The sequence below is a fragment of the Micromesistius poutassou genome, assembly GCF_964030765.1.
Source record: "Micromesistius poutassou genome assembly, chromosome: 1".
NCBI classification, from domain to species: domain Eukaryota; kingdom Metazoa; phylum Chordata; class Actinopteri; order Gadiformes; family Gadidae; genus Micromesistius; species Micromesistius poutassou.
In genome coordinates this window covers 3,578,257-3,604,352 of record NC_140271.1, presented here as the reverse complement: position 1 = coordinate 3,604,352, position 26,096 = coordinate 3,578,257, and the positions used below count along the sequence as shown (strand labels likewise).

General features: G+C 44.0%; 1 protein-coding gene across 1 annotated transcript; it reads left to right on the top strand.

Annotated features, from left to right (window-relative positions):
* The first annotated feature begins 4,722 nt into the window (after window positions 1-4,722).
* Window positions 4,723-18,989, top strand: usp31 (ubiquitin specific peptidase 31). Its single transcript, XM_084488573.1, has 16 exons — window positions 4,723-5,871; window positions 6,135-6,269; window positions 7,446-7,540; window positions 7,629-7,721; window positions 8,514-8,649; window positions 9,662-9,809; window positions 10,236-10,416; window positions 10,729-10,840; window positions 11,483-11,577; window positions 12,116-12,193; window positions 12,584-12,713; window positions 13,483-13,602; window positions 15,179-15,404; window positions 15,794-15,952; window positions 16,291-16,443; window positions 17,410-18,989. The coding sequence occupies exons 1-16, from the start codon at window positions 5,347-5,349 to the stop codon at window positions 18,951-18,953; spliced, it is 3,930 nt and encodes a 1,309-aa protein (XP_084344699.1). The 5' UTR covers window positions 4,723-5,346; the 3' UTR covers window positions 18,954-18,989.
* The last annotated feature ends 7,107 nt before the right edge of the window (window positions 18,990-26,096 follow it).

Below are 26,096 nucleotides of genomic sequence, written 5' to 3'. Positions count from 1 at the left end.
CAAATAAATAGCTGGATCAGAACAGTTCAAGATCAATTATTTCTACCACACAACTAATCTGACATGTTGTAGATCTGCCTGTGCATCTACTGTACAATGTCGATCCATAGGCTACTACATACATACAACAAGTTGCAAATGAATATTAAAGCTTTCTCAACAAATGCACACGGTGCCAACAGACTTGAGTTAACTTTGTAATCTGCCAGTTTATATCAGTTTATAGCTATAGATTTAATCAACAGGTGGCGATTGATGTAAACATATTTTAAGATTGCAGTTACTCACTGACGCTTTATCGTGTGATTGAATAAACAAAAGGGAGACCATTTAAATTGATTTTCTATCGATAGAGGAAAAAATGTGCTCACCTGTGGCTCTTGACAGTTTGTGATGTGGAATTGTTTATTTTCCTGCGTGTCTCTCCTGCGCTGCGAGTTCCTGCGGATCAACGGAAATAGGTCTTCTGTGGTTTGTCAACACAAATACACTTTCAACTTCTGGGAGAAAAAAAGACGTTTGGCTCTTTTCCTTTTGTTACACGACAGACAAGAGCTCTCATCTTTTCCTCCAAGATGCTTTCCTCCACTCACGCTTCGCTGAGGCTTGCCAAATATGGGCATCGGAAGTGCAGCTACACTTTGACTGCCCTCGAGCTGTTGCTGAGGGATGTCGGAAAGAAAACCGCTCTACTAAAAGCGCCGGATCCACCTGTTAGTTTGGCTACTTTATGCCGCCCCTGTTAGCTCGTGCTGTGTTGTAATCAGGTCATAGCAGTTGTGAAGAAAAAATTAACGCTCTCCTATCGTGTTAGGGTTAGACGGGAAAAAGGTGGGAGGGGAGGTGGGGATGAATGTTAGGCACGAATATGTCGAACTTCTCTCTTCGCTTAACCTAGCTGGAAATTAAAGAAAAAACACACTTACTTAACGTAGGGTTTGTTCTTTGGGGAAAAGGAACTTTATTGAAAAGCAAACTATTTGGAATAAGACTAAGAATAACACCAATAAGTAATTGGTTTAAATTGTTTACATCTGTGACAGATGTGTTTTCTTGTATAATATATGATATTATCAGTTTATCCATTGATAGCTGACATGCCCTTATTGCACTGTGCGGAGATATAGCCTGCCTTGTAATTGGAATAACCAGACAACAATAAAAATCAATAGGCTACAAATAAAGACTTAGTGACAGACAAGCACATAATGTGCTGACTGTAATGAACTAGGCCTACTTCTTTGTTTCAGTCACCTCAAAGGTGCTTATATCATCATCACCGCTTTGTTTAACTCATGTTGAATATGCCGTTTTGGATGACGTGTTTGCTATCTCCGTTACTCCCTCTTGCTAGATAGGAGATCTGTACAAGGCTTTGTATCCCTCTCGTGTTTGCATATCAGCACACATCAACGGCAGGGGCACAGATGCTAAAAATAGGCACGGGGACGTTAATTATGGGCTTGAAGGAAAGAGGTGCCTTCCTAAGATGAGAAATTACTCCACACGTATACTGTTTTTCATTGTAAGCCATTGATATGTCTTGGTTGGATCCTCATCATTAACCAATCACAAACCGATCATTGTTTATTTTGGTAAATAACTGTAAACATTTTACAGTAGGGGATTTTCTTGGTTATTATTTGTTATATTCATTGATGTGACGTTATAATGACGTACCTACCGAATGAACATGTTTTGAGTTTGGATTTGATAATGCCCATGTAACATATTGCAGGTTTATCCGTGGTAAATATGCTATTTAGGTTTTGGGCCAGCAATATACATGCCTTTATGTTAATTTGTCATGGAAAATGAATAGGCCTATGTCTGTATTGAGCCTATATGTGAATAACAGCCGGTAAGTATAGGCCTATGTCCTTGCCTTAAAAAACGTTGTATCAAAGGTTAAGGACAGCAAGTAGAGTTCTGTCTTGTTTGTATTTCTAATGTGTCCTCTTAATATAAATCTCTGGATTAAAAAATGTATTTTGATGACGCACTCAACAAGCACAAACAATTCAGTAAGGCTAAACTAAACAGCTAAACGCAGTAAGAGCACGAATCTTCAGCAGGACTTGTTGAACTCATACCGACACACATTGGTCACGCACGACTATACTGGCTGATTTACTGTCAAAGTATCTGCGCTAATGGTCACAGGAAGAAGAGTCGTTCCCAAAATTATTAAAAGTTAACTTCATTTTGAGACGAAGAGACAAAGTGAGTGTCAAAGCCAGGCATCCCTGTATCCAGCGATGCGAGGCCATATGCCTCTTCGTTACCATGGACACTTTAATAGAGAACTTCCTCTGCAGGTTTGAAGCACTCCGAGCATCTGTGGCTCCCAGTATCTTATAACAAGGTCCGTGGTGTTGTGAGATCGTAAAATATAATAATGGGTTTAGAGTTCTGATGTATCATCTTTTTTATAGACAGCTTGAATGCTTCCAATGCCTCCACTTGCTTACCTACTCAAAGGCAAACATCTCTGTCATTATATATATATTTCAATCAGCTCAATGAAACATAAAAAAAGAACAGAACACGAAGCATAGGCCTACATACAAGCAGGTAGGCTACATACAACTGCAATGGTCATGCAGTTACCATCACTAACATAATAATAACAATTACCCATTATGGGTTATTGTTTAAGATTATTGATTATTGATATTTAAGATTATTGATGCACTTTTCATTAGCAAACCTAGGAGAGAATAACATAGTTGCTTAGTCTATTCCACCTGATATCGAACCAGACAGAATATATATGCAAAACATATTCACAGAAAAGTGAGAAAAACATTGTATCCTTGAAATTGTCCTCGTCGATAAACTTGCCGTGATGACAACAAAATACTAATTCATGAAAATATCCCGATATTTTTGGGTTATTTGTATTGGGATGTCCACTGCTCAAATCATTCCAAGTTGTTTCACCCTGATGAAATCTGAATTCATTATACAAACTGTTCGCTCTATACAAAGTCTAATACATGAAATTATGTTTTTTTTTTTTTTTTTTACTTTTTAAGACCTAAGCAGGTTAGTATAAATACTATAGAACTAATCATTGGGTTGGAATTTGAAATGCTGTTACATTTCCTATGAAACAGACAATACGAAAGCACACTATTGTCTGTTTTATGTTTATAAAGAGGAACAACAACACACATTTCCAATAAATGCACTTGACATGAACATTATGTCCAACATGGACACGTTACAGTAGCTGTGTATCAAGCAACAGTACCATACGATGCATTAGTTCAAACAAGCTTAGGTGTGAAGGAATGCTGCCCCCTGCCGTCAATGAGTGTTAAGCGCAAATATACAGAAATAGAACGATTTGGCATCTCTGGGATTTTGAAAATAATCCTGATGATGAGCATGTTTTTTTATGTGTTGAAACACATCTCAGTCTCATTATTTAAATATAAAAGCTGGATAATGCATAACCCTAACCCTTCTTGAACGTATTTATTCTAATTACACCTTACTGATGTGTTAAGGGTATATATATACATATATATATATATATATATATATATATATACCCTTATATATATATATATATACCCTATATATATATACCCTATATATATATATATATATGACATAAATATACACTTATATACACTATACAATATACTATACTATACAAATAAACACCAGTCCCTACCTGAACAGGTTTAATATTTTTCGACTTGGCTGACCTTAATACATGGGTCTCACAGTGATAAGTGGAATCTCATTATGCATTCTACTCTCTTGACAATGTGCCCCGCATTGAGTAACACACAAATATTTGCCATTGATTTTATGCAACCTTTCAATCAGATACAATTGATCCACCTCGAGGTGCTTGGCATGCCAACTACGACAAACATTCTGGCATGATCTTGAATACTTCATCTATATAGAGAAGATTATGTAGCTACAATAGGAAACTTCAATGTATATTACTCAGATTACTCAGAATATAATGAATAAATATCTGATCTTAGTGCACTGTGTAGCTTATCCTGATTGCGTTAATTATTTGTCACCTATTCGACCTGATGGATAACGTATACAATGAAGCTTTATCCAATATATAAGTTGCATGAAAATGTTCAATCAAATAGAATGATTACATTAAACATTGTATGTAAAAGCAAAAGCATGTAGGACACAGGTAGTTGAATTCCAATCTTGTTTCCTGCAAAACACAAACAAGACAAACAAGACCAAACATTATTGATTATGACAAATCGCTATTTTACCACTGTTATACATATTATTTGTCTCTAAAAAAATGCTTTGTAAAAACATTTAAACTTTGTAAGACTGCATTTGAATGTGTCTATACTTTAAACATGCTGTATTTTTTTTAATATGCATTTGTTAATGGTGTAAAAGTACTCGCAACTCTAGTCTAGGTAAACGTGAAATTAGCACAATTCAATAATTGACAAATAAAAAACATTTATACACACAACGGTGCATTATCCTACAATAATTTGATTTATTTAAATGTATTATTACAAAAAATAGGATTAAGGTAATATTTGTATATAGTCGCTGCATTTAATAACAACGACTTTTGCTTTGAAAGAACTTAGACCGGAAGTTCGAATATAACAGTGAAACACCAACATTGCAATAATATTTTTTTTTTAGCAAGATGTGACAAATGTAAGGTGAACCATCCTCCAGAAACCGACTGCCTGTGGTTTATACTTGTCTTTTGCAATGGCGGATATCCACGCATTTCTCAATGGCGCTTCAGCCCGACCGGAGGAGACGTTTGCCCTACCTCTGCTAGCCCGTGTTGTTGTTATTGCTGCACTGTTAACGTTAGCCGAGTTAGCTAGCAGCGTTAGCACTGTCAGCTAGTCTGGCTAGCCCACGGCGTTAGCTACCCTTAACCAAGGGACAACATTGGCGCAAGCGACTCGTACAAAGTGCTGAAATGCTGACAGGCAGTTAGGTTGATTTGGTTTATTGTACAGTTAACCATCGCGCTAGGATGGGTTAAGTTGTTGTGTTTAGTTCGCCCGGGTACTTTGCAAGTGAAAACACGAATGAGGTAACTATATTTTGACGGGACGCATCGATAAATATAGGTATAGTTGGTTGGCTGGGGATAGCTAATGCTAGCCTCCCTGCTGGGTACACCTGGTTGGGGCGAATGCCTTGAGGGTCATCTAGTGAGTCAATGCTTCTGAGTTGCGGTCGATGGTTCGGGGGTTAACGCCTGAAACTAAAGCTGGAAAATGGCCCTTCAGTTTGCGCATAGAGTATTTTTTTTGACGCTGTACTGGTGATTTTTTATTTTTTTTTACTTTCTAAAGAGAAATCATGTCTAGTAAAACTGCAACCAAGGACAAGAAGTCGAGCTTCGGCAAGAAGCTCTTCAGGCGGGGCTCGGTGCGTTCTGTGGGCAGCTTTATGAGCAGAGTTCTGAGGACTCTTTCCACACTGTCCCACTTTGTGTCTGAGGTGCCGACAGAAGACGACAAGGATGATGGAGGCTTTACTTCATTCAAAAATGGGAGTAAAGATCTGCATGTGGATGACTGTGACATCGGTGGCTTCCTATCCGGGGACAAGGTTCCCGGAGTGTCAGGTCTCAAGAACCATGGCAACACTTGTTTCATGAATGCGGTTCTGCAGTGCTTGAGCAACACCGAACTGTTCGCTGAATATCTGGGTCTGGAGCAGTACAAGGACGACGAGTCGAACGAGGAGAGACCTATGACAAACGGCGTGCACTTACAGAGGAAAGCCCCCGGGAACAGAGGAGAAGTGACGGAACAACTTTCTGGACTCGTTCGGGCCCTGTGGACGTTTGAATACACTCCTCAGCACAGCAGGGAATTCAAAGTAAGCATGTCAAAATGTCTTTCATGAATGAAAGCAATTGAAGGATTGTTTAAACTATTGTCAACATCATAATGTATTTGCATGAAGTTGCAATGTCATTTAAAGCATATGTACTTCTTATTTTTTTGTTATAGTGTTTATGATTATAAAATGTCTTTCACAAATGTAAATGTTACGTACAATAATTGCGAACGTTGATGGAGATGTTTTACTCTGCACACATAGGACCGGTTTCTTTTCTAAGTATTCCTTTTTGTTTACAGAATGCCGTGTCCAAAAGTGCATTACAATATAGAGGGAATTCTCAGCATGATGCTCAGGAGTTTCTGCTGTGGTTGTTGGACAGAGTTCATGAAGACCTCAACGCAGTCCATCCTGACAGTGGACCTTCCATCAGGGTGAGTCCAGGGATTGGTTAGGTTGTATTGTGTTGGGAGTCCAGTTACTTCCATTGGTTATCACAAGGCTTGTAGAAACTGATTGTTATACAAATAGAATAAAACCTACAGCCCATGATAAACAAACTGCTGTTTGTGTGTAAGTGTGTAATGCAAAATGGATCGACAAAGGTTTGGGTGACCTTTGAGTTCAGTGACCTACAGCTTATTGTAGAATTCCATTGTCTATACCTTTTTATATAGTGTATAGATCATTTTAGTTTTGTTTGGATCTCTTGTATGATTCCCGATGTCCCAAACATTGGCTATACCTTTTTGAAAGAGTACTGTATAGCTTAACTTTATCCTTAACTTGTAGGCCTTACACATGTCACTGTTTAAAACAAACACAACAAAAGGAGAAAACTCCCAACAAAAGCTGCAGGGCCATCAACAGAACACAGGGGTTTGTCAGGGCAGGGCGATTCACAGGTACATGTAACATGACCTCCACAAATTCCTCGGCGCTTTGCTAGGTATGTTGGACTATTTCACAACAAAATGCCTACCTTGTGTTTAGTGTTAAGCTCTCAGTTGATTTATATCTGTAGAAGGAATCTGATAATAAGGTGCGAAAGTAAAAGGCAGATAATACGTTTCAGCCAGGGCTGCATCCGTTTTCCGCTCTAAAAGTTCAGCCACATCATAATTAATTTACTGCGGGGGTTTCTGGTCCAACTAAATCCATTGGAGATGCCAATGTGATTAATCTGTTCCATTAAATATAATATCCTCATTTTGATTACATGTAGTAAATGGGATTATTATCATTGAATAATTAAAGTCGTTTCAATGTCTGGAATAAATGCTCTCTTCCAATGATGCCATTTCACTGAAGCAAATCTATCTTTGATGCAGGACTATCAATTTATAATTTACAAAAGCTAAATGCTAAGCTAAAAGCTAAAGCTATGTTTGTGAATTCTTGAAGAGTGCATACATTTTGTTTTGAAAACTATTCCAATAACTATGAAAAAATAGATTTCCTTTAAACCTTTACCATTATTCAAAGGACAATATGTAGTAATAGTTTGACCATACTTCATCACCTACTGGGAACACCTATCTCCTGTCATTGCTATAGTCTCTTGTTAATGCTTTTCTGACAACAAACCCCTTTTGCTTTTGACCACTCAGCCGCCGATTGAAGAAGACGATGAAAGCGTGGAAGGCCCCTCACCCCCTCTGTCTGCAGGGTCCTTTGTGCAAGAGCTCTTCCAGGCTCAGTACAGGTACACTGTACTTCAAAACTCCTACTCAGTTTTTCTATGCAAGCCCTTTCCAACACTGATTCTTCAATCTGTTTAATCCTCCCAACAGGTCCTCCCTTACCTGCCCCCATTGCCAGAAGCAGAGCAACACATTCGACCCGTTCCTCTGTATCTCCCTACCCATCCCTCTACCACACACCAGGTGAGTGCACGGTTCACCCGCATGTGGGATCCGATTGGGCACCGAGGTGTGTTTACCTGGCAGGCTGCGACACGCTCCCAATACGGTGGCGAGTGGCAGTTGGTTGACTCAATTGGTTTAATCGTCCTGGAGGCCTTGATTCCAGCGAAAGGACAGGGGTTGTTACTTGGAACGGCACACACTGTAATTTAGCTCACCCAATGTTCGGCAACCTCGCAATTATGGTTTCTTGCTTTGACGCAGAGGAATTGAACGCATGGTTAAAGAGGGGTCCCAAAAGAGTCTTTTTATTTTTTGTGTGCGGTTGTAACAGTGTAGTATCTTACGGTCAATGTCATTGTGAGGACAATACTTTTGTGTTTTGCAATACTCACTCACAAGGGGTCGGACAAGGGTGTGACCCCAAAAACAAGAATACTATATAGTCTGCCGTTCAGTGGATGTTTTATCCCAAGCATCTTTGAGTGCATGTGTATGTACTTATACTGCGTATCGTCTTCAGATACCAAGGCCTAGTCCCATTTCTCTCCCCTTAACTTGCTTTGAGTGCCCTTAGCTGCAAGTCAGCTCCCGAGCTGGCTAGCGTTCAAGGGTTGATTTTTAAGGGAAAAACAGCACTCCCCCCTTGCTCCCTTAAGTATTGGGACACCCAACCCCTTCGCGGGAACGCGCAAAATCCGGGGTTAGGGCTCAAATCTATGGGAAGGGGGAGAATTGGGACAGGGCCCAAGTCTAGTCTAGACCATGGCTCCCTCCTGACCTCTGCGCTTGTTCACCTCACTTGCTCCCCAGACCGCTGTACGTGACGGTGGTCTACCAGGGGAAGTACTCCCACTGCATGCGGATCGGCGTGGCCGTGCCCCTCAACAGTACTGTATACCGGCTCCGGGACGCGGTGTCGCGGGAGACCAAGATCCCCATGGACCAGGTGCCCCTTACTTAATTTTTTTATTTTTAACTAGAACTGCTGCAGTGGTACCAGGTTACGCGCGCACACGCGTACACACACACACACACACACACACACACACACACACACACACACACACACACACACACACACACACACACACACACACACACACACACACACACACACACACACACACACACACACTGTATGTCACAATATGTGAGCTCAGCACCCAGAAAAGACCTGGCACAGTTGCTCTTTTGTATGCTTTGTGAATATCCGCGGCTAGAACCGTTTAAAAGTTTACGCTGAATGGGCAGTTGGGTTCATGGCATCACCGAATGGGCATTTACTACAGACATTACTACAGCTATTTTAGTTCCTGTTTCCCAATTACATTGATATTCATTATTAGAGGCTTGATTCCCATAGTTTTATGAAAGCTATATTTTATATATTTTTTATTTTGAGGTGGCTTCATGACGGTTTTATATTGTGTCCTTGCTATGCACATATCTCTCACATAAAGCAAATAATGAAGTCCAAATACAGTTTCACCAGCCATTTAATCCAATAGTGTGTGCCTAAGACCGTAGCCTGAGATAACAAACTGAATTTCAGAATATGCTCCGTTTGTTATCGTTGTAAGGAACTTTGATGGTGCAAACCTTATTATTTTTGAGGGAAAGAAAACGTGTGGAATGCACAGACGGTCTGGGAAGCCATTGGAATCTCTACTTGGGGCCTTGTGGTCGTGTGTTGTGGTTTTCCGTGCATGAATGACATACGTTATTCCAGCAGATGAATGTCTGGAATTATGACAGGGAGTAGTTATACTCGTTTAAGTCAGGCACCCAATTAGACAAAGGAAAATATGCTGGTCTGGGTTCAAAGAATTAATTTAAAAAAAGAAGAAAATATGTCAAATGCATGTGTCCGTGGAATGATGACATGATTGGATGTTTGGAGTGACATGTTTTGATTTGATTGATTTGATTGAGTGTTTTGTTTTGTTTTTTCCTGTCAGTTCGTCTTGACAGAAATGTACTACGACGGCTTCCACCGCTCCTTCTGCGACGACGACGACGACCTCGACATCATTCAAGAGAGCGACTCCGTCTTTGCTTTTGAGACGCCGGAGACCTTCAGGCTGGAGAACATTCGCACTAAAAGAGGTACACTACAGTGGATTGTCCTTGGCTGCATTCCAATAGTATTTCTATAGCGAATTTCCGCTTGACCTCGTTTCCTACCTCTCCAGGTGCTCTCCCCGATTGCAACCGTAACGGTGTGTACTGAAGAATAAGCAAGCTACTATACATAATAAGTCTATAAGCCTTAAACAGCCGCCGAAGCTGCTTTCAGATTGAGTTCGTTCACAGGAAGTGCTTTGGGGATATTGGTGCCACTGAAGAAGGTGTCTCATCTATCATTTCCCACGCTACTTTATCCTCCTCCTCGCCCATGAACCGATACGGTCCTTCTCCGCGGGGAAACGGTGAACGATCAACAGGGAGGAGGACACTGTTTTGGAATGCAGCCTTAGTGTGAAGGGTATGTCCAAGGTCTGCGGTGTGGCTCACCTAAGTTTCGATCCTCAGGGAGTCTACTGGCCAATCTGAACCAGAACAACCTGAAGTACGGGGCGGAGATGGGCCGGACCCCGTCGTTCATGCAGGGGGCCATGACCCCGCTGGGCGCGTCGCCCAATAAGAACCTGGGCCCGGAGAAGGTCATCCTCCTGGTGTGCAACAGGGCCTGCAGCGGGCACCAAGGAAGAAGGTACTGCACGAGTCCTCACGCTTTGATCGTCTTGGTTTAGCATGGAGCAGTTCATGTTGAATGGCTTTTATCATTCTGATCATTACATGTGTGGAGAGGCTTCATGATTATAACAAACATTTGAATGCTTAAAGGAAAAAATCCTCCCTTTTTAATTATATCATTATAAAATATTAGAACATTAATGCAGTAAGTGCATCAATATGAAGTCATCTCGTCCTCAAGTTTCTTTGTAATATTGATATTCTGACTGAAGGAACTTGAGTTAGCAGCAGTCATGTTAAATCGTGTCTTATGTCCTACTCGCTGCAGGTTCGGTCTCCCATTTGTTTTGTACATGGAGCGCACGGTGACCTGGGACACACTGCAGAAGGAGATTCTGGAGAAGATGCGTCATCTGTTGAGGCCTGGGGTCTACATCCAGGTAAGAAGAGGTCATCATACATGCATTAGTTGGAATACATCATGTACATAGCGAGGCGTGTGCACAAATCCCTAGTTTGGACGTGCACAGAGCGTGGGTTACAAATATAGATTATAAAGTAACAATTTTGACAAAACAATATAAATCAACATAAGGATATAGTCCAGGGTACAGTTCTTTAGGTTTTAAAAATAAAAAGGACGGTGTCGGGATGAATTCTTTCTTTGATAATAACTCTAAAAATGCCCATATTAATACTTTAATACAGAAAATATTACATTTCCTGTAAGTAGCACCACCATATCCATAGGCATTTATACATCGATAATATTGGTTGAATATAAACAGTGATTGGTGACACTGCACAGCCCGTATATATAGATCCATATTTTCTCAAAATATGGGCAAAATGTTTACCACTGAAGGAATAAATAATCAAAGATAAGCTTGTTCAGGCATGCTTATCAGTGACGTAACATTTGTTGCTTTCATGCAGTTTCATTCGAGGATATGCAAGGGTAGTGTGGTGTGTTGTGTCGTGTCCCATTGCACAACGGCACAGCCAACACACCATGAACACGCGCCTTTCATCACAGTGGATCGATTCAAGCTACTGCTGCTGTCGTTGCTGTCGTTCCTTAGGTGGGACCGTTCAGTCTGCGAGTGGTGGGCGTGGTCGGAATCACCTACCTCCTTCCCCAAGACGATCAGCCGCTGTGCCATCCCACCGTTGAAAGGTCTGTCAGCAGCACTTACTTCACCTCCACCTCCACGCCAATGCATTCCAACAACTATGTGAGAGAATTGCTATTCTCAGTTTCACAGGCTCCCCCTCCCCATCTGATTTCCCCCCCCCACCTCAACTCTGCATGGCGGCATGACAGGCCCTGACAGGAGTTTGACAGGTTCTCATTTAAAATGGTCTGCTCAGCGGGTTGAGTATGTTTCTAACCGGTGTCTTGCCTCATATCGGAGACGTGTTCACGGAAAAACCGGTTACATCCTCACAAAGGCTCCATAAGGTGCCTGCATCAGACATGCATTGATTGTTTGTTTACATACTACATTTAGCCCTAATATGCTGTATAATTATCAGTGTGGTTTGATTACTTGATGCTTATCCGTTTTGTATCATTGTTTTTTTTTTTCCTTCCTCGAGCGATGTTCTAATGAGTCTCTTGAGTCATGTTAATAGGGTGTGTGTTGACAGGCTTTTAATTTGTAATTGTGGTGATCATTTGGCAGCGTGTTCAAAGGTTCCTTTCCCTTCCGCAGAGCATACAAGTCCTGCGGACAAGGGGGTCCCCCGCACGTCAAGATCGTGGTGGAGTGGGACAAAGAAACCAAGGACTAGTAAGTAGAACCAGGCCTTTTCTAAACGTGGTATTAGTCACACTCGGATCGAGGGTGGCGCTGTACTCCTAGCACTTGAGAAACAACTGAGAAACAAGTTATGTAATTGTAATATGAGGATGATGATGATGATGATGATGAAGATGAAGTTCCAGACGTTCCAATATTTAACTCATGTGCAGCAGCTTCATGAATGCAATTCACTTGAACACATCACGTCCCGGTCTATCACCACTCTATTTCAGAGAAGCAAACCCTTTTAGCTCTCAGGGCTTTTAACCTTCCCCGTTGGAGACAAGCGCACTACGTTACCGTCGGGTTTATAAACAAGCTGCAAGGCACGACTCGCGGTTCTTTATTCACCGCGAGCCCATGACGGTTCCTCCTCAGTCTGTTCGGCCACACGGAGGAGGAGTACATCCCCGACGCTGAGAGCGTCTACCTGCACAGGGAGCAGCACCACCAGCCTCAGGCCTGTACCCTCGCCCAGTGCTTCCAGCTCTACACCAAGGAGGAGCAGGTAACGCCATCAGGCACAGGCACACACACACGCACACACCTGCATGTGTGTCCGTGTACAGACACTCATCCGCACGCATATGCATGTGCACACACATGGAAAAAGTTTATGCAGGCATGCACACACACACATAATCCAATGAAGCACACACACACACACACACACATGTGTCCGTGTACAGACACACATTCATACACATATGCATGCGCACACACATGGAAAAAGTTAATGCAGACATGCACACAAACACACATAATACAATGACACACGCACGCATGTGCTCGCAGGCCCACATAGTACACACCAGCACATAACGCAGAGACGTAACACAGACACGCACGCACACACACACACACACGTAGTAGTCGCTGCAGGACGGTGATGATGCGGGACGATACATTTCACTCCTGCTGTCGACAGGCTGAGCGGTTCCACTTTCTCCTTCTCCCAGCGTGTTTGTGTTTCTGCCTACATCTCAAATAGCTCTCCGCCCGCTGTGGGTTTCACCCCGTAGTTTATTCCTTATTTCCTCGCATTAAAGTCAAACTTTAGAGGCCAAGTCCACATTCACTCTGCGGTGGAGCTCGCTTGCCTTTTTTTTTTTTTTAACAATGTTTTATTGAAGAAATAGTTTTCGAGACGCTTGCAGAGGGCCTTCTACAACCTCTGCACGTAGCCCCCGCCCCCGCCCCTCCCTCTTTTATTTTTATAAGCAATGTGGTTAGAGCATGGCCTTGAAGCCCGCCGGCTGGCTGCCCTGTCTCCCCAGCTGGCCCCGGACGACGCCTGGCGATGCCCCCACTGCAAGCAGCTGCAGCAGGGCCGCATCAAGCTCAGCCTGTGGACCCTGCCGGACGTCCTCATCCTGCACCTGAAGAGGTTCCGACAGGTACGCACCCCCGCACACTGCTCCCGCACGCTCACGTGACATTTAGGCCCAGTCCCATTAACATGAACACTTGCTTTGATTGCCCTTAGCTGCAAGTCTGCTACCGAGCTGGCTAGTGTTCAAGATGATTTTAAGGTTAAAAAAACAGCACTCCCCCTTGCTCCCTTAAGTATTAGGACACCCTACCCTTTCGCGGGAACGTGCAAAATCTAGGGTTACGGCTCAAATCTAGGGGAAGGGGGAGAATTGGGACAGGGCCTTAGTCATCTGGCCGGATGGCTTTAAAAAGCGAGGGAGTCAAATTCAGTCAAATTCCACTGAGTGGAATGGTTGGAGTGGTTGGAGTGGTTACAAAAAAATGATTTTGCCTTTATGATGACTTTCTGAAAAGCAACACTGGACAGAGTAGCCGTAGGAATCTGAACACAAGGTTACTTTGGGATCTGAGATAGTTGGATAAGATCATACTTTATTACCAGTTTTAGTAATGAACCCTGGGAGATTGTTCCCAGTCTCTGGTGGACTGAAATGTCCCCGTAATCCCCTGTAATGTAAAAAAACGCAGAAATAACAATAGAAAGTAAGATTCATATCAGCGTTAGTTCATGAACGTTACGGAGATGTAGCACTTCAACCGCGTGTTCTTTATTCAACTAACAGAGGAGGACAAAACAGTAACTACACAAATATCTTGTGGCAGTGGTATATACTTTTTAAGTATACACTGGCCTGTACAACCTCATCTAAAGTCGTTTGTATTAATTACAATGCATCCTCCCCCTAATTTTTGCTCCTCCGCCACAAATGCACACCAAAACAAGGAGTACAGCACTTAGAGAATAAAAAGAATAAAGAATCTCTGGTGACTAGACCCTCTTAACACTGCGGAGAGCACATTGAATTGAAAGCAAATGCTGTGTGACTGATTACGAAGCAGGCGCCTTCCGAGCCGTTTAACTGTAACGCAGATCCGACGCCGAGACAGAGAGGGCTGTGAGCAGGAAACGGGGGGGAGAGGAGCATTTGGAAGTGGCTACAATCTGTCAAGATGAATAAGTGACTCCTTTTTCGAAAAGCTGTCTCCCTTTTTTCCGCGGCTTCCTCTCTTGCCACGGTGCCATGGGAAAATACATTCCGCCTTCTCTAGCTGTGATGCCAGCCAGCTTACCGTGGCATGTTGGATCAATTACAGACCGGGTCCAGAGTACAGGGCCCTGTACAGTACGCCGTCGGTTTGGGGCCCGTCTGCACACAGCGCAAAATCACACTTGCACTCGCCTTTTCTTTTAGCTCTGAAATACTCTCAGTGTAGAAATTCCTATAAACACGTTTGTGTATTATAGCCCAGATTCCAGCTTCAATTCCCCAAAGGATGAAACCTAATTGCCCCTCATCTGCTGCCATGATGATGGGTGAACAGGATTGAAAGGCAGTTTGTTTAACTAAGTAGTCTGACTCCGACTTCTGTCTAACTGTATGGTTTGACCTGTTAAAATGATATGTTTTTGTAAATCCTCCAGTGGACTTGGTGTTGATTGTACGCTGCGTGGTGTGTTGCCACGGTGCTCTCTCACAGGAGGGCGACCGCAGGGTAAAGATGCAGAACATGGTGCGCTTCCCGCTGCTGGGCATGGACATGGCGCCCCATGTGGTCAAGAGGAGCCAGAGCAGCTGGAGCCTGCCGTCCCACTGGTCGCCGTGGCGACGGCCCTACGGCCTGGGCCGCAACCCCGACGACTACCTGTACGACCTCTACGCCGTGTGCAATCACCACGGCAACATGCACGGCGGCCACTACACAGGTGACCACAATGGGCCAGTGGCTGGTCTACACATTGTTTATTTGAAACTTTTTTTAAGGCACCTTTTCTAGACTTTTTCACTCTTGGTCTCCGGACAGAATGTTTTTTAGTTTTTAGAAAGGTTTACTAGTGCCTGCCACTTTTGTGTTCGCTGTTAGCCAATTACACTCTTACAGATCCCCGCCTCCAGCAATGTGATTGGTCGAAATACAAATACGAAGAGAAAGCAAGGGAAACGCCCCATTCACCCATATTTGAGCTCGCTTGCCATCAGACTTTAGGTTATTAATCCAACAACAGATTTACAACCCTACATAATAAATCTGCCTCACTTTCACTCTCTCTCTCTCTCTCTCTCTCTCTGTCTCTCTCTCTCTCTCTCTCTCTAGCTCACTGCAAGAACTCCATAGACGGCCAGTGGTACTGCTTCGACGACAGCGAGGTCCAGCCAATGGCGGACGAGGACGTGTGTCACCAGTCGGCCTACATCCTGTTCTACCAGCGGAGGACCACCATCCCCTCCTGGTCGGCCAACAGCTCCGTCGCAGGTACGCGTCCGGGAACCCTCGGGAGGTTTATAGTCCCACAAAACCTTTTGGCTTTATTAGGGGCTGAGACGGCAGGGCTGCTAAGAAATTGTGTCGTCAATCTATTTCGGTCAACTCTTTCAAAAAAGCCCACAAACTGTTAGTGACTGTGTAAGCCCAGGTAACGGCCTATTTTATGGGTTCGCTATAATTTAACGGCCGACCTTGGATGGGAAAAAAAAAAATCTTTGAATTGATCAAATAAGAAAAACGCTCTTTCTCTCTCATTCTAGTCCCAGCGCGCCCCCAAGAATCGTCTTCCAGGTGAACTCTAACCCCCCGGGCTGTTTGATTGACAGGTTCCACCAGCTCGTCGCTGTGTGACCACTGGGTTAACAGGCTGCCGGGCAGCCGGCCCGCCAGCCTGGCCTCCGGCACCTCCTCCAGACGCACCTCCATGGCCTCCCTGGCCGAGTCCGTGGAGTTCTCCGGCGAGCGCTGCGACGACGACGGTGAGGGGGGGCTTTTTGTATTCCTCCTCTTGTCTCCTCCCCTGACATTTTTGTAATGGGGTTCTTTCTTCATTTTTTTACAGTCCACTCTCCGACATTCCTCTTAGCGCGGGTTGCGTAGTTATTATAGAGTCATATTCGTTACGGCGGTAATTCTGCCCCGCAAGGGCACACAGTTCGCGAGACGCAGTGCAGGTTTAACACGTTTTCGCCGTATAAAAGTTATCACTTGTGGCTCGGCACTTAAGTGCAGAGTCGAATGGCGTTTTGTGGCAGTCAAACCCTGCAGCGCCAGTGGAATATTAAGGGGCTCGAATCTTCGGTGTCAAATCAATGATGTTACACGTTGGAAATCAACTCTCGACTGGACATTTTTGCCCTCTTGTCGTAAAAGTCAATTTTCCTTAGAATGGAGGCATAATGGAGAGGCAAAAGGTTTTCAGTTTAATTTGTGAAAATGGGGCTACAACCTTGCATACCCTTTGAATGTAATTTACACCAAGAAAAAGGAAATATTCATTCAATACAGGATTCCGTAAATGTTATGACACACACAAGTTTATGCAGTTAGATGTTTTTAAAGAATTCAAAGATAGTCAAAAACATGATTATGTTATAGTATTTAAATATAGTGAAAGTCAATTTGTTTGACTACATACATGAGATTTTTGTGATAGTGTTGTACGGTATTATCATGTTAATGTAAAAAATAGTGTTTAATTACAGTATATAGTGCTTGAATAGTTGACAGCATAGTATAATCAGGCATTCACAAATTAAAAAAAACAAAGCTAATCATCGCATGGGACTACTTCCCCCTCACTAAAGAGCCTTTGCTGCAGTTCTTCTAACGGTGGACTCCCGACGTTCTTCGTCATTTAGGACGTTACCTAAAGTGCATCCTAAACGGTGCGAGGCGAAGCGATGGCTCACCCGGCGTCTTTCCTTTCAACCGTCCGTCCTCAGGCGGGTTCTCCACCCGGCCGTTCGTGCGGAGCATCCAGCGGCAGAGCCTGTCCTCCCGCTCGTCCGTCACCAGCCCCCTGGCCTTCGGCGAGTCGGGCATGAAGCCCTCCTGGTCCCTGTCGGCAAAGCTCCAGATGCGGTCCAACTCGCCATCCCGCTTCTCCCTGGACTCCCGCTGCTCGCCGCCCCTCGAGCGGATCGGGGAGGCCTGCGACGACAAGGTGTCCACCTCCTGCTTCGGCAGCTACAGCCGCCACGAGCGCTACTTTGGCAGCCGGGCGCCGCTGGCCGTGATGGAGAGCAACGCCGGCGACCAGGAGAGCAACAACCGCTTCCTGGACATGGTCTACACCAAGGCCCCGCCGCCCGGGGATAAGAAGGGCCCCAAGGGCGACGCCACGGAGAACAACAACCAGATCACGGCTCAAGACCAGAACGCGCTGGCCCCGCAGCCCGCCCCGGCGAAGGAGCCCAAGCGCAAGAGCAGTATCATCGGCTTCGGCTCCCGGGTGGAGACCACGTCGTCGTCCACAAAGTCCTCCAACAAGGCGGAGCAGGAGAAGAACTCCAAAAAGCGTCTCTGCTCCCCGCCGACCCAAAAGGCCCCGCCGTCTTCCAGCACTCCGGTCAAGGGCTCAAAGGTCATCAACAACAACAACTCCATCACCAGGGAAACCAAGAGCGTCAGTGCCAAGAAGGTCACCCTCACCCCCAGCGGCACGCCTTCCAAGAAGAAGGAGCCGTCGTGCCACCCGCCGGCTCCGGAGGGGACCCCGCAGCGGAAGCAGTGCCTGGGCTGCGCCACGCCCCAGTCGTCGGCGTCCCCGTCGCCCACCGCCAAGAAGACCTTCTCGGGCCTGGAGAGGACCTTCTCCGGCCTGGAGAGGAGCGCGGCGGGCGGCCGGAAGAGGCTGATCGAGCGGAGCTTCAGCCGGGACTCTGTGCACACCAGCCCGCTGGCGGACCCCTCCCGCGGCGGCTCTGCGGCCCGCTGCGCCCTGGCGAAGAGCGGCGGCCTGGAGGTCCGGGCGGAGCGCAAGTCGTTCCGGAGCTCCAGCAGCAGCTCGTCCATCACCAGCCTGCGCTCGCCCAGCGCGTCGTCCCGCGACCTGCGGCGCAGCAGCAAGTCTGAGGACAAGGGCCTGTCCTTCCTGAAGAGCGCCCTGCGCCAGAGGGAGAGCCGCCGGTCGGCCGACCTGGGCAAGAGCAACCTGGTGGCCAAGAAGGAGGCGGAGCGGTCGGGCCGGCCGTCGGAGCCGGCCAAGGACGGCAGCGCCGCCAGCAGCGGGGAGAGGCTGGACAGCAGCAACAACTCGTCCAGAGAGACCAGCGAGCGCGAGGCGAAGCCGCGCGGCAAGGAGTCGTCCCGGCCCACCAGCGCGTTCGGCAGGACCCTGTTGAGCGTGGGGAAGTCCAGGGCTTCCCTCACGGAAACGAGCCCCAAGCTTCCGTCGAACGCTAAGAGACCCGTGGAGAAGGTAGCGTCTTCCTCCAGGAGACAGTCGTCGAGCGTGCAGTCTCCGGCGCGGACGAGGCCCAAGTAGTCTGTGAGTCGTAGCGGTTGTTTCGGGGGGGGGGGGGGGGGGAGTGCAGGTGTGTTACTTTGTGCCTATGTTGCAGGGAGCGCCGACTGTATTCGGAGGGAATCACTTTTTTGATGCGGTGTTTTGTACGCGGGCATTACAGTCATCAACTGGACTCTGTTCACTCTGAGTCCCAGCGGCCATAAAAGATTATCCATATTGGATGCGAAGGAAATAATAGATATATAATAATACTATATTTCCAAAAATCACCCCTTATATTTTAGGGAGACATTTGACTATTGTCGATTTAATTTGTCCTTGTTCACGTTTTGTAAAGATAATATTCCAAAAAAGTTGAGAATTTAAGGCAGGGGCCGTTTTTAAACAAGCTTATTTTGATGTTGATTGCACGTAATGGACAACATTTTTGGTCTAGGACGACATGCATGTTCGCCGTGCCACTGTTTCGAGGATTCTCATATTGTTTGTAGTTCAGTTACAAGCAAGCTTAGTAGAATAATTCAAAGATTTCGGACCAGATCCATCTGTGCAAACTCCTGATCATATAAAACCTAAAAATACACTTTTGAACCTTTTATTCTTAACGCCCTGCCGCAGGTAAAAAAACATTCTTGTAGTGGTTTAATTGGCTAGTGTGGCCCGTAAGGGACATTGCACTTGTGCAATGTCGCTTTAGCCAAAACTAAAACTGTTTCATTTTGCCTGACGAATACGATTAGAATATTATCTTGGAGATGGCCTGCTGTTATCTTTTGAAAGTCAAATGTCCTTTGCTGTACAAACAAAACATCAAAAAAGGTCTCTGCGCAAATATGGGAGCTCAGTTGATTTGTAGATAAGATAGACAAACGTATGAAAGAGTTGAGTTCAAAACGTGGGTAGATTTAGCATTTCTCAAAAGTATAGTTTTTTACCATGGGTGTCAATCCTCTCAGCCAGTTTGTGGAACATCACTTCTGACCAGATCACTCGTTTATTAATGGTGTCTTCCGCTCTCTCTTAATAATTTCCGACATATTAACAGATAGTTATTTTGACACAATTTAAGTGAAAGGTTATTTTTTAAAGATCAAGCTCTGTTTTTACTTTGGAATTCAACTTTGAACCTGTTGAAAATACAAAAGACCCCTCTCTGAAGGCAATATATATATATATATATACATATATATAAATTAGATATCTATATATCTACGAGATGAATGACCGTTTATAACTAAAGCGCCTTTCGAAACAGTCATGGATCCCATATTAAGCTACTACTCTCTTGAGAATTAATGTTCCATCATAGCTATTTGTATACAAGCAGTTTTGTTTCCCTTCTGTAACGGTGCATCGCGCAAACCTAAGAACTGAATACTATTTTTTACCCTGTACATCATTTTAGAGTTGATCTCAGCGGTGTGACAGCCATTGTGTTTTGAGTGGATGTATGAGTACCTTTATAAGATCATTTGATCGTGGGGGAAACTATTAAGAAATCATTTACTCCTACAAGGTGCTGAAAACAAAAAAAAAACAACCAGTGCTTCCAAGTCATAACACTCTCCTTATCTTAAATACCGATGTGTTTAGAACTGTGACCAAACTGGTAATCTATACAGTACATTGTCGTGTTTTATCATCACCTGTGGTACTGCATTCGAGTACTAGATAATGGTATTTCTTTTCGTTAAGACAAAGCAAAGGTGTGCTAAAAGCTGTCGAACACTTCAATTCATGTTGTCAAAACGCTTCGATTGTATTTCGCCTTTTAGCGGCCATAATGAAAACGTGGGCGTTATGTAGAATCACTTCTATATTCACTTTTAAACGCCAATTTGTTTTGCCACTGTTAAGATTATCCATGCCGCTGTTGTCGGCATATTTGCAGCTCTGCCTATAGTCTTCCATAGAATATTTATTAAGAAGATGCATACATTGATTCCCCAAAGCCTTGACTGAAAGTGCAATAATTAAGGGCAATATGGTAGTCTTATTCACAGGTATATATTACTGGTAGCAAAGTGCAAGGTTTTCTTTTTACTAGTGTGGCCAACGAGTTGGCAAACGCAAAAATAGGCAACGCTCTGTCTTCCATTAACATTCTCGGAGCAAGCCAATGTTTGCGTAGTAACAGAAAACCTGAAGTGTGGGTTTCAGAGTAGACAAAATACAATTTGAAAGACGTTCTCTACTGCTAGGCGCTAGACTAGAGTGACAGTCGCTCCAGCCCTGCTAGATGTAGTCCCCCAACAGCATCAGTGGGACGTTGCATAGACTTTGTTCAAGTTACATAACCTATCATTAGTCCCCTGCCTCTTGCTTTGGTGTCTGTTACAGATTTCTGCGCTTGGAAAGATTTTGTCTAGTTCGAGAAAGCTGGTCTTTTTTTTTTTTTTTTTACTTTTGCTAATTTTTGCTCAAATGTTAAACAATATATAGTTCCAGTTCCTCTGAAATGGTGTGTGTGTGTGTGTGTGTGTGTGTGTGTGTGTGTGTGTGTGTGTGTGTGTGTGTGTGTGTGTGTGTGTGTGTGTGTGTGTGTGTGTGTGTGTGTGTGTGTGTGTGTGTGTGTGTGTGTGTGTAATCTGTTTATGTGAGAAATATCCAATATAGATAGTCTTAGATTTGCTTCTTTCTCAGTTCTAGACTGTAGTCTAGACAAGTGGCTCTTTGCTAATAGGTAAAACAAGCTATCATGTGGTTTCTGGAGGTGAGGTAGAGTTCAGTGATATTTTATGGATACATTGTATAACTTTAATCTACATGTACGCCCATATGTCCCTATGTCACGATCAAGTTAATTTATTGATGGTGACGCCGTATAATTTCTACCTCATTCTGTACTGTGCAGTAGACATGGAGATACGTAAAGTGTTTCCTAGTCGGGGCTGATCCATTACTCCACATCTGCCAGTATGAGAATATGCAGGAACGAATGTGTGAGCCCCTAGAGGGAAAAGCAGAGCTTCAAAGTGGGCCAGTGAGCCCTTTAGTGTCCACCTCATCCCATGACCAGCGGATTGGGCGTGGGTCATTTTCTGCCTGCAAATTATTTTATTTCCAACTCTCACGACAAGAGGCCTCTGTGAGATGCTCAGCAATGTTCAATTCTTTTGTCGTCAGAACAAAACTCAAAAAACGCAAAATGTGTTTTGAAATGATTTCAACAAAACTTACGGGAATTGCAAGACAATGGATCAAATCGTTATAATGTTTACAGCCCCGCCCCCCCGCACCCATGTCCAGTTGTTCCTGTTTACGTGTTTCCATTCAGTTGACTTTCTCTTCCAATGCTGGTATCCTTGTTCCTTGTACAGGCTCGTTCAGTAGAGGGGTGTGTGTGTGTGTGTGTGTGTGTGTGTGTGTGTGTGTGTGTGTGTGTGTGTGTGTGTGTGTGTGTGTGTGTGTGTGTGTGTGTGTGTGTGTGTGTGTGTGTGTGTGTGTGTGTGTTGTCTCTGATGCATGATTCATCATTAACTATGCAACGAAGACGGCTGCTTTGTGGCCCAATAAGCAGGCCACCGCTGGTACATTAGCATTAGCTTATTTTTGCACAGCTCATTTTAACCCCGGGAATCGAAAGTGACCGAATGTGTTCCGTCTTCATTCTTTCCTAACTGATTGAGGATCAGTTTATCGTGAACGGGCCTTTTCAGTTTTTTTTTTTTTTTGAAACACTATTGCTGTTCTGTTTGTTATGTACGGTTGTACTCTGTTGTGCTGCCTGTCTGTCTGTCCACACCTAGAGTGATGCGCTCCGCTGTTCTCAGACAAAAGTCCCAGTCTTCCTCTCTCTCTCGCTCACACCAGCAGGGACGTTGGTAGCGACCCCTCCCTCGGTAGGTGGTGGTCTCATGTAGAACAGAAGAAGACGCACAAAGAGCCAGTCTACCCATTGATTCTGTACTCTGCTGCTAAAATGGCAACATATTGTCGTTCATAATGATCTCCCCCCCCCCCCCCCCCAACCCCGGAGTCCGGTCACCTTGTTATTTTACGGACCTAATATGCTGTTCAACTATAAGGTATCCTCTCATTGTATGCGTGTACTTTATATGTACTTAAAGTGGGCTTATTTTGTTACTGGGCCTACTCTAGAGAGATGCGTGTGTAAAAGAAAATAATAATGTAGATCTTACATTGAGCTGTATCATGTGCACGACAGGGACGAACATCCATGTCATTTGTCAGTAGACGGTCAGGGCAGGTTCAGAAACGTAGCATCTGAACGATAGTAGCACTCTGCAAAAAAAAAAAAGCCTCAGTCTGTGCGACTGCTCCTTTATAGTGTGTGTCTGTGTGTATACGCTTCCGAGTTCACTCGTGGGGGGGAAAACGCATTGTTTTTGTTGTTCATGCTGTAGTACTGCAACACTATCGTTACGTTAACACTAACTTTAAAGGGGTGATTGATTGTACGCGTGAGGGCGTCATCGTAGGCGGGTTTTTCAGGTCACACACGTTACGATTTTTTATTTTTTTTTCTGAATTTTCCAATCGCAATAAATTCAGTCGGATGATTCTCAGAAAGGGTGGAGAAGCCCGATTGGCGCAGACGGAGGAAAGGGACAACCGTTGTCTCAGAGGCCCCGGTGTGCACTTAGCCAAGGACGTTAACGTTGAATAATGACTCCACCGTTAGGGCAATTAACTTGGGCCGTCGGGGGTAAAGATTATGCTTTCCCCCCCCTCCCACCCCCCCCCCCCCCCCCCCCCCCCCCCCATGCCAGGGATGTGCGTTTTGATTCAATTCAGCAGCCTTAAGCAAGTATCGTCTGTATGTCCCCTGTCGGGTAAAACGCAGGTGGTGCACATTTGGAGAAAGGGTGCTAGAATTTCACTTTTTTTTTTTTTACAGTGACGTGAATGTCCTTTTCGGGTCAACTGGAAAAAGTATCATACTTGAAGCGTATATACACCACAGCATAAATAAGATGCTATAAGCGCTTCGTTGTTTGTATGCTCAGCGATCCATTCCCAGTATTGATTTCAAGGTGTTTTATAGGTCAACATATATTCCATTGTCTGTGTTTAGGGGCCTGATGGGGCAGATTTATACTGTACATCTCTTACATTATAGTCTTTTCATCTGCAATCAGCCTTTTCGTTTTACATTTTTACATTGTAGTTTTTGTGCGTTTTTTATCTCCAGATTTTTTTTTATTTCTAGACAAAATGTTCTGAATGTGGAACACTTTTGAGGAAGCGTATGTCTTCAATGTTATTTATTTTTTTTATGTTCAAATGTGTATGCACTTTTAATGATTTTTCCTTTTTGGGGGGTTTTGTTTTATCTTAAATGAATGCATCTTTTTTAAGGGAAAGACTATTTGTTTTTATTCTCATGTGAGAACAAAGTGAGAAAATCTGAATTAAAAAATGTTAAACATTGGTGAATCAGAGGTGGTTTTTATTTCTTCAATTGTGTAGTATTCACAGTTCCACAAGGGGGCGCATGACTCCTTCGAATGGGCATGGTCTGCGAGCCCCTACCTTTTTGTTTCAGGTAAGGTAAATATTGTAACCGTTTGTCCACATTTTTTTATATTTTTTATGGATTTTAATGTGGCTTTCTTTGGTACGAGCAAACATGCAAAGTAAACCAAAGCAGTGAAATAATTTACTCTTCACTCTGCCATGAGTGCAGTCCCGTATTCATCATTGGAGTAGGATTGTTGAGGGATGTCTGCCAAACCGATTACTTGTCACGACACGCATGTAAATCCAGCTGCTTCCTGTTTACTCTGCTGGTTAGTCTCATTCAAATGGATTTCGAAGCCGTTTCCTTTGCCTTCCAAGATCCAATTAATCCTAAAAATACTCGCTGTGAGCAGGTACGAAAAACAACAAAGAAATCCAAAATCAGTGGCAAGATCCTATGGCCTACTAGGTCGAAAGAGAGTCAATATTGTGCTACAGCAAAACCATCAGCAAATATATGGTGCAACGACAGATGCAACCGCGTCTGCTATCAATTTTCACATGCTAAACACTTCCTGCTACCGTACATCTAACACCTCCGGCTACGGTGTCATTAGTGGGAAATAACTATTTGTTTTCGTCTGTAAATGGATGTGAGATTGGCTTCTTTAAAAGCGGAGCGAGGGTTCCATCAAATTTTTTAAAAAAGATAATAATAGTAACTGACTTTAATCTGATTTCAAAGTGCACTTGCATTGCCATTTCTTTTTTGAGGACTGCGATGTATTCCGCTTCGCTTTCATTAGGCTCACCGGAGTCGTCAAACGATGCCCACGGTGGCCACTCAATAAGCAATGGTAAATCATGCTTTTCTTTACAAGGGGAAAGGAAATCCACTTTAGGCTGACAGGGGGATAAGGCTTTTTTTTTTTTTTTTTCTTCCTTTATTTTTTCTTACCTCTTAGTTGGTGTCACAGAGCACTAATGATGTCCTCTGCGCTGACCCAAAGGGGAGAACCCGAGATCGTGGCCGCCAGTCCTCCAGTTCTGCTGACTGTGTCACACACGCACGCGCACGTGCGCACACACGCGCACACACACACACACACACACACACTCACACTCACACTCACACTCTCTCTCTCTCTACAGCTCCTGGTTAACATAATGGCTCATTAGGCCTACAAGCAATGCAAGTTGTATCTAGTGGCAGGGGGCCCTACTTGTGGGAACAAGAAAAACAACTGATATAAAGTGTTGGGGGGGCTACATGCTTTATACACAGCTACCAAATAGTAATTCAACTTTTATCCAAGTGAAGTCATTAAAGGGTAAGTAAACCCTGTTATATGTGTATGTATGTACAGTATGTGTTTATATCTAAATTTGTGTTTGTGTGAGTATGTATATATACTGTTTACTGGACATCTGTGTATGTGTATGCATCAATTTTTTATATATATATATATATATATATATATATATATATAATGGGAGTGTGTGTGTGGAGATGACTGGTTTAACCTGTTGCACTCATTCATTGGGGAATTGAACCCAGTAGCTTTCAGCTGGGAGTTAAACACCCTAGCTATGCCATGCACTGTATATCAATTGGTCAGCACAGAAATGTTAAGATAAGTTGTGCTTTATTAATCCCACACAGCATAGTTTGGTTAGTATCTTGTATAGAAGTATGAGGGACAACAAATTGTGATATGACCAGTTCTGGGCAGAGAA

Bases quoted from the DNA above. Each gene is read 5' to 3' on its own strand.
- usp31 (XM_084488573.1), top strand. From the start codon at position 5,347: ATGTCTAGTAAAACTGCAACCAAGGACAAGAAGTCGAGCTTCGGCAAG. The intron at 10,417-10,728 runs GTACTGCACGAG...TACTCGCTGCAG, and splicing joins AGCGGGCACCAAGGAAGAAG to GTTCGGTCTCCCATTTGTTT. The intron at 10,841-11,482 runs GTAAGAAGAGGT...GTCGTTCCTTAG, and splicing joins GGCCTGGGGTCTACATCCAG to GTGGGACCGTTCAGTCTGCG.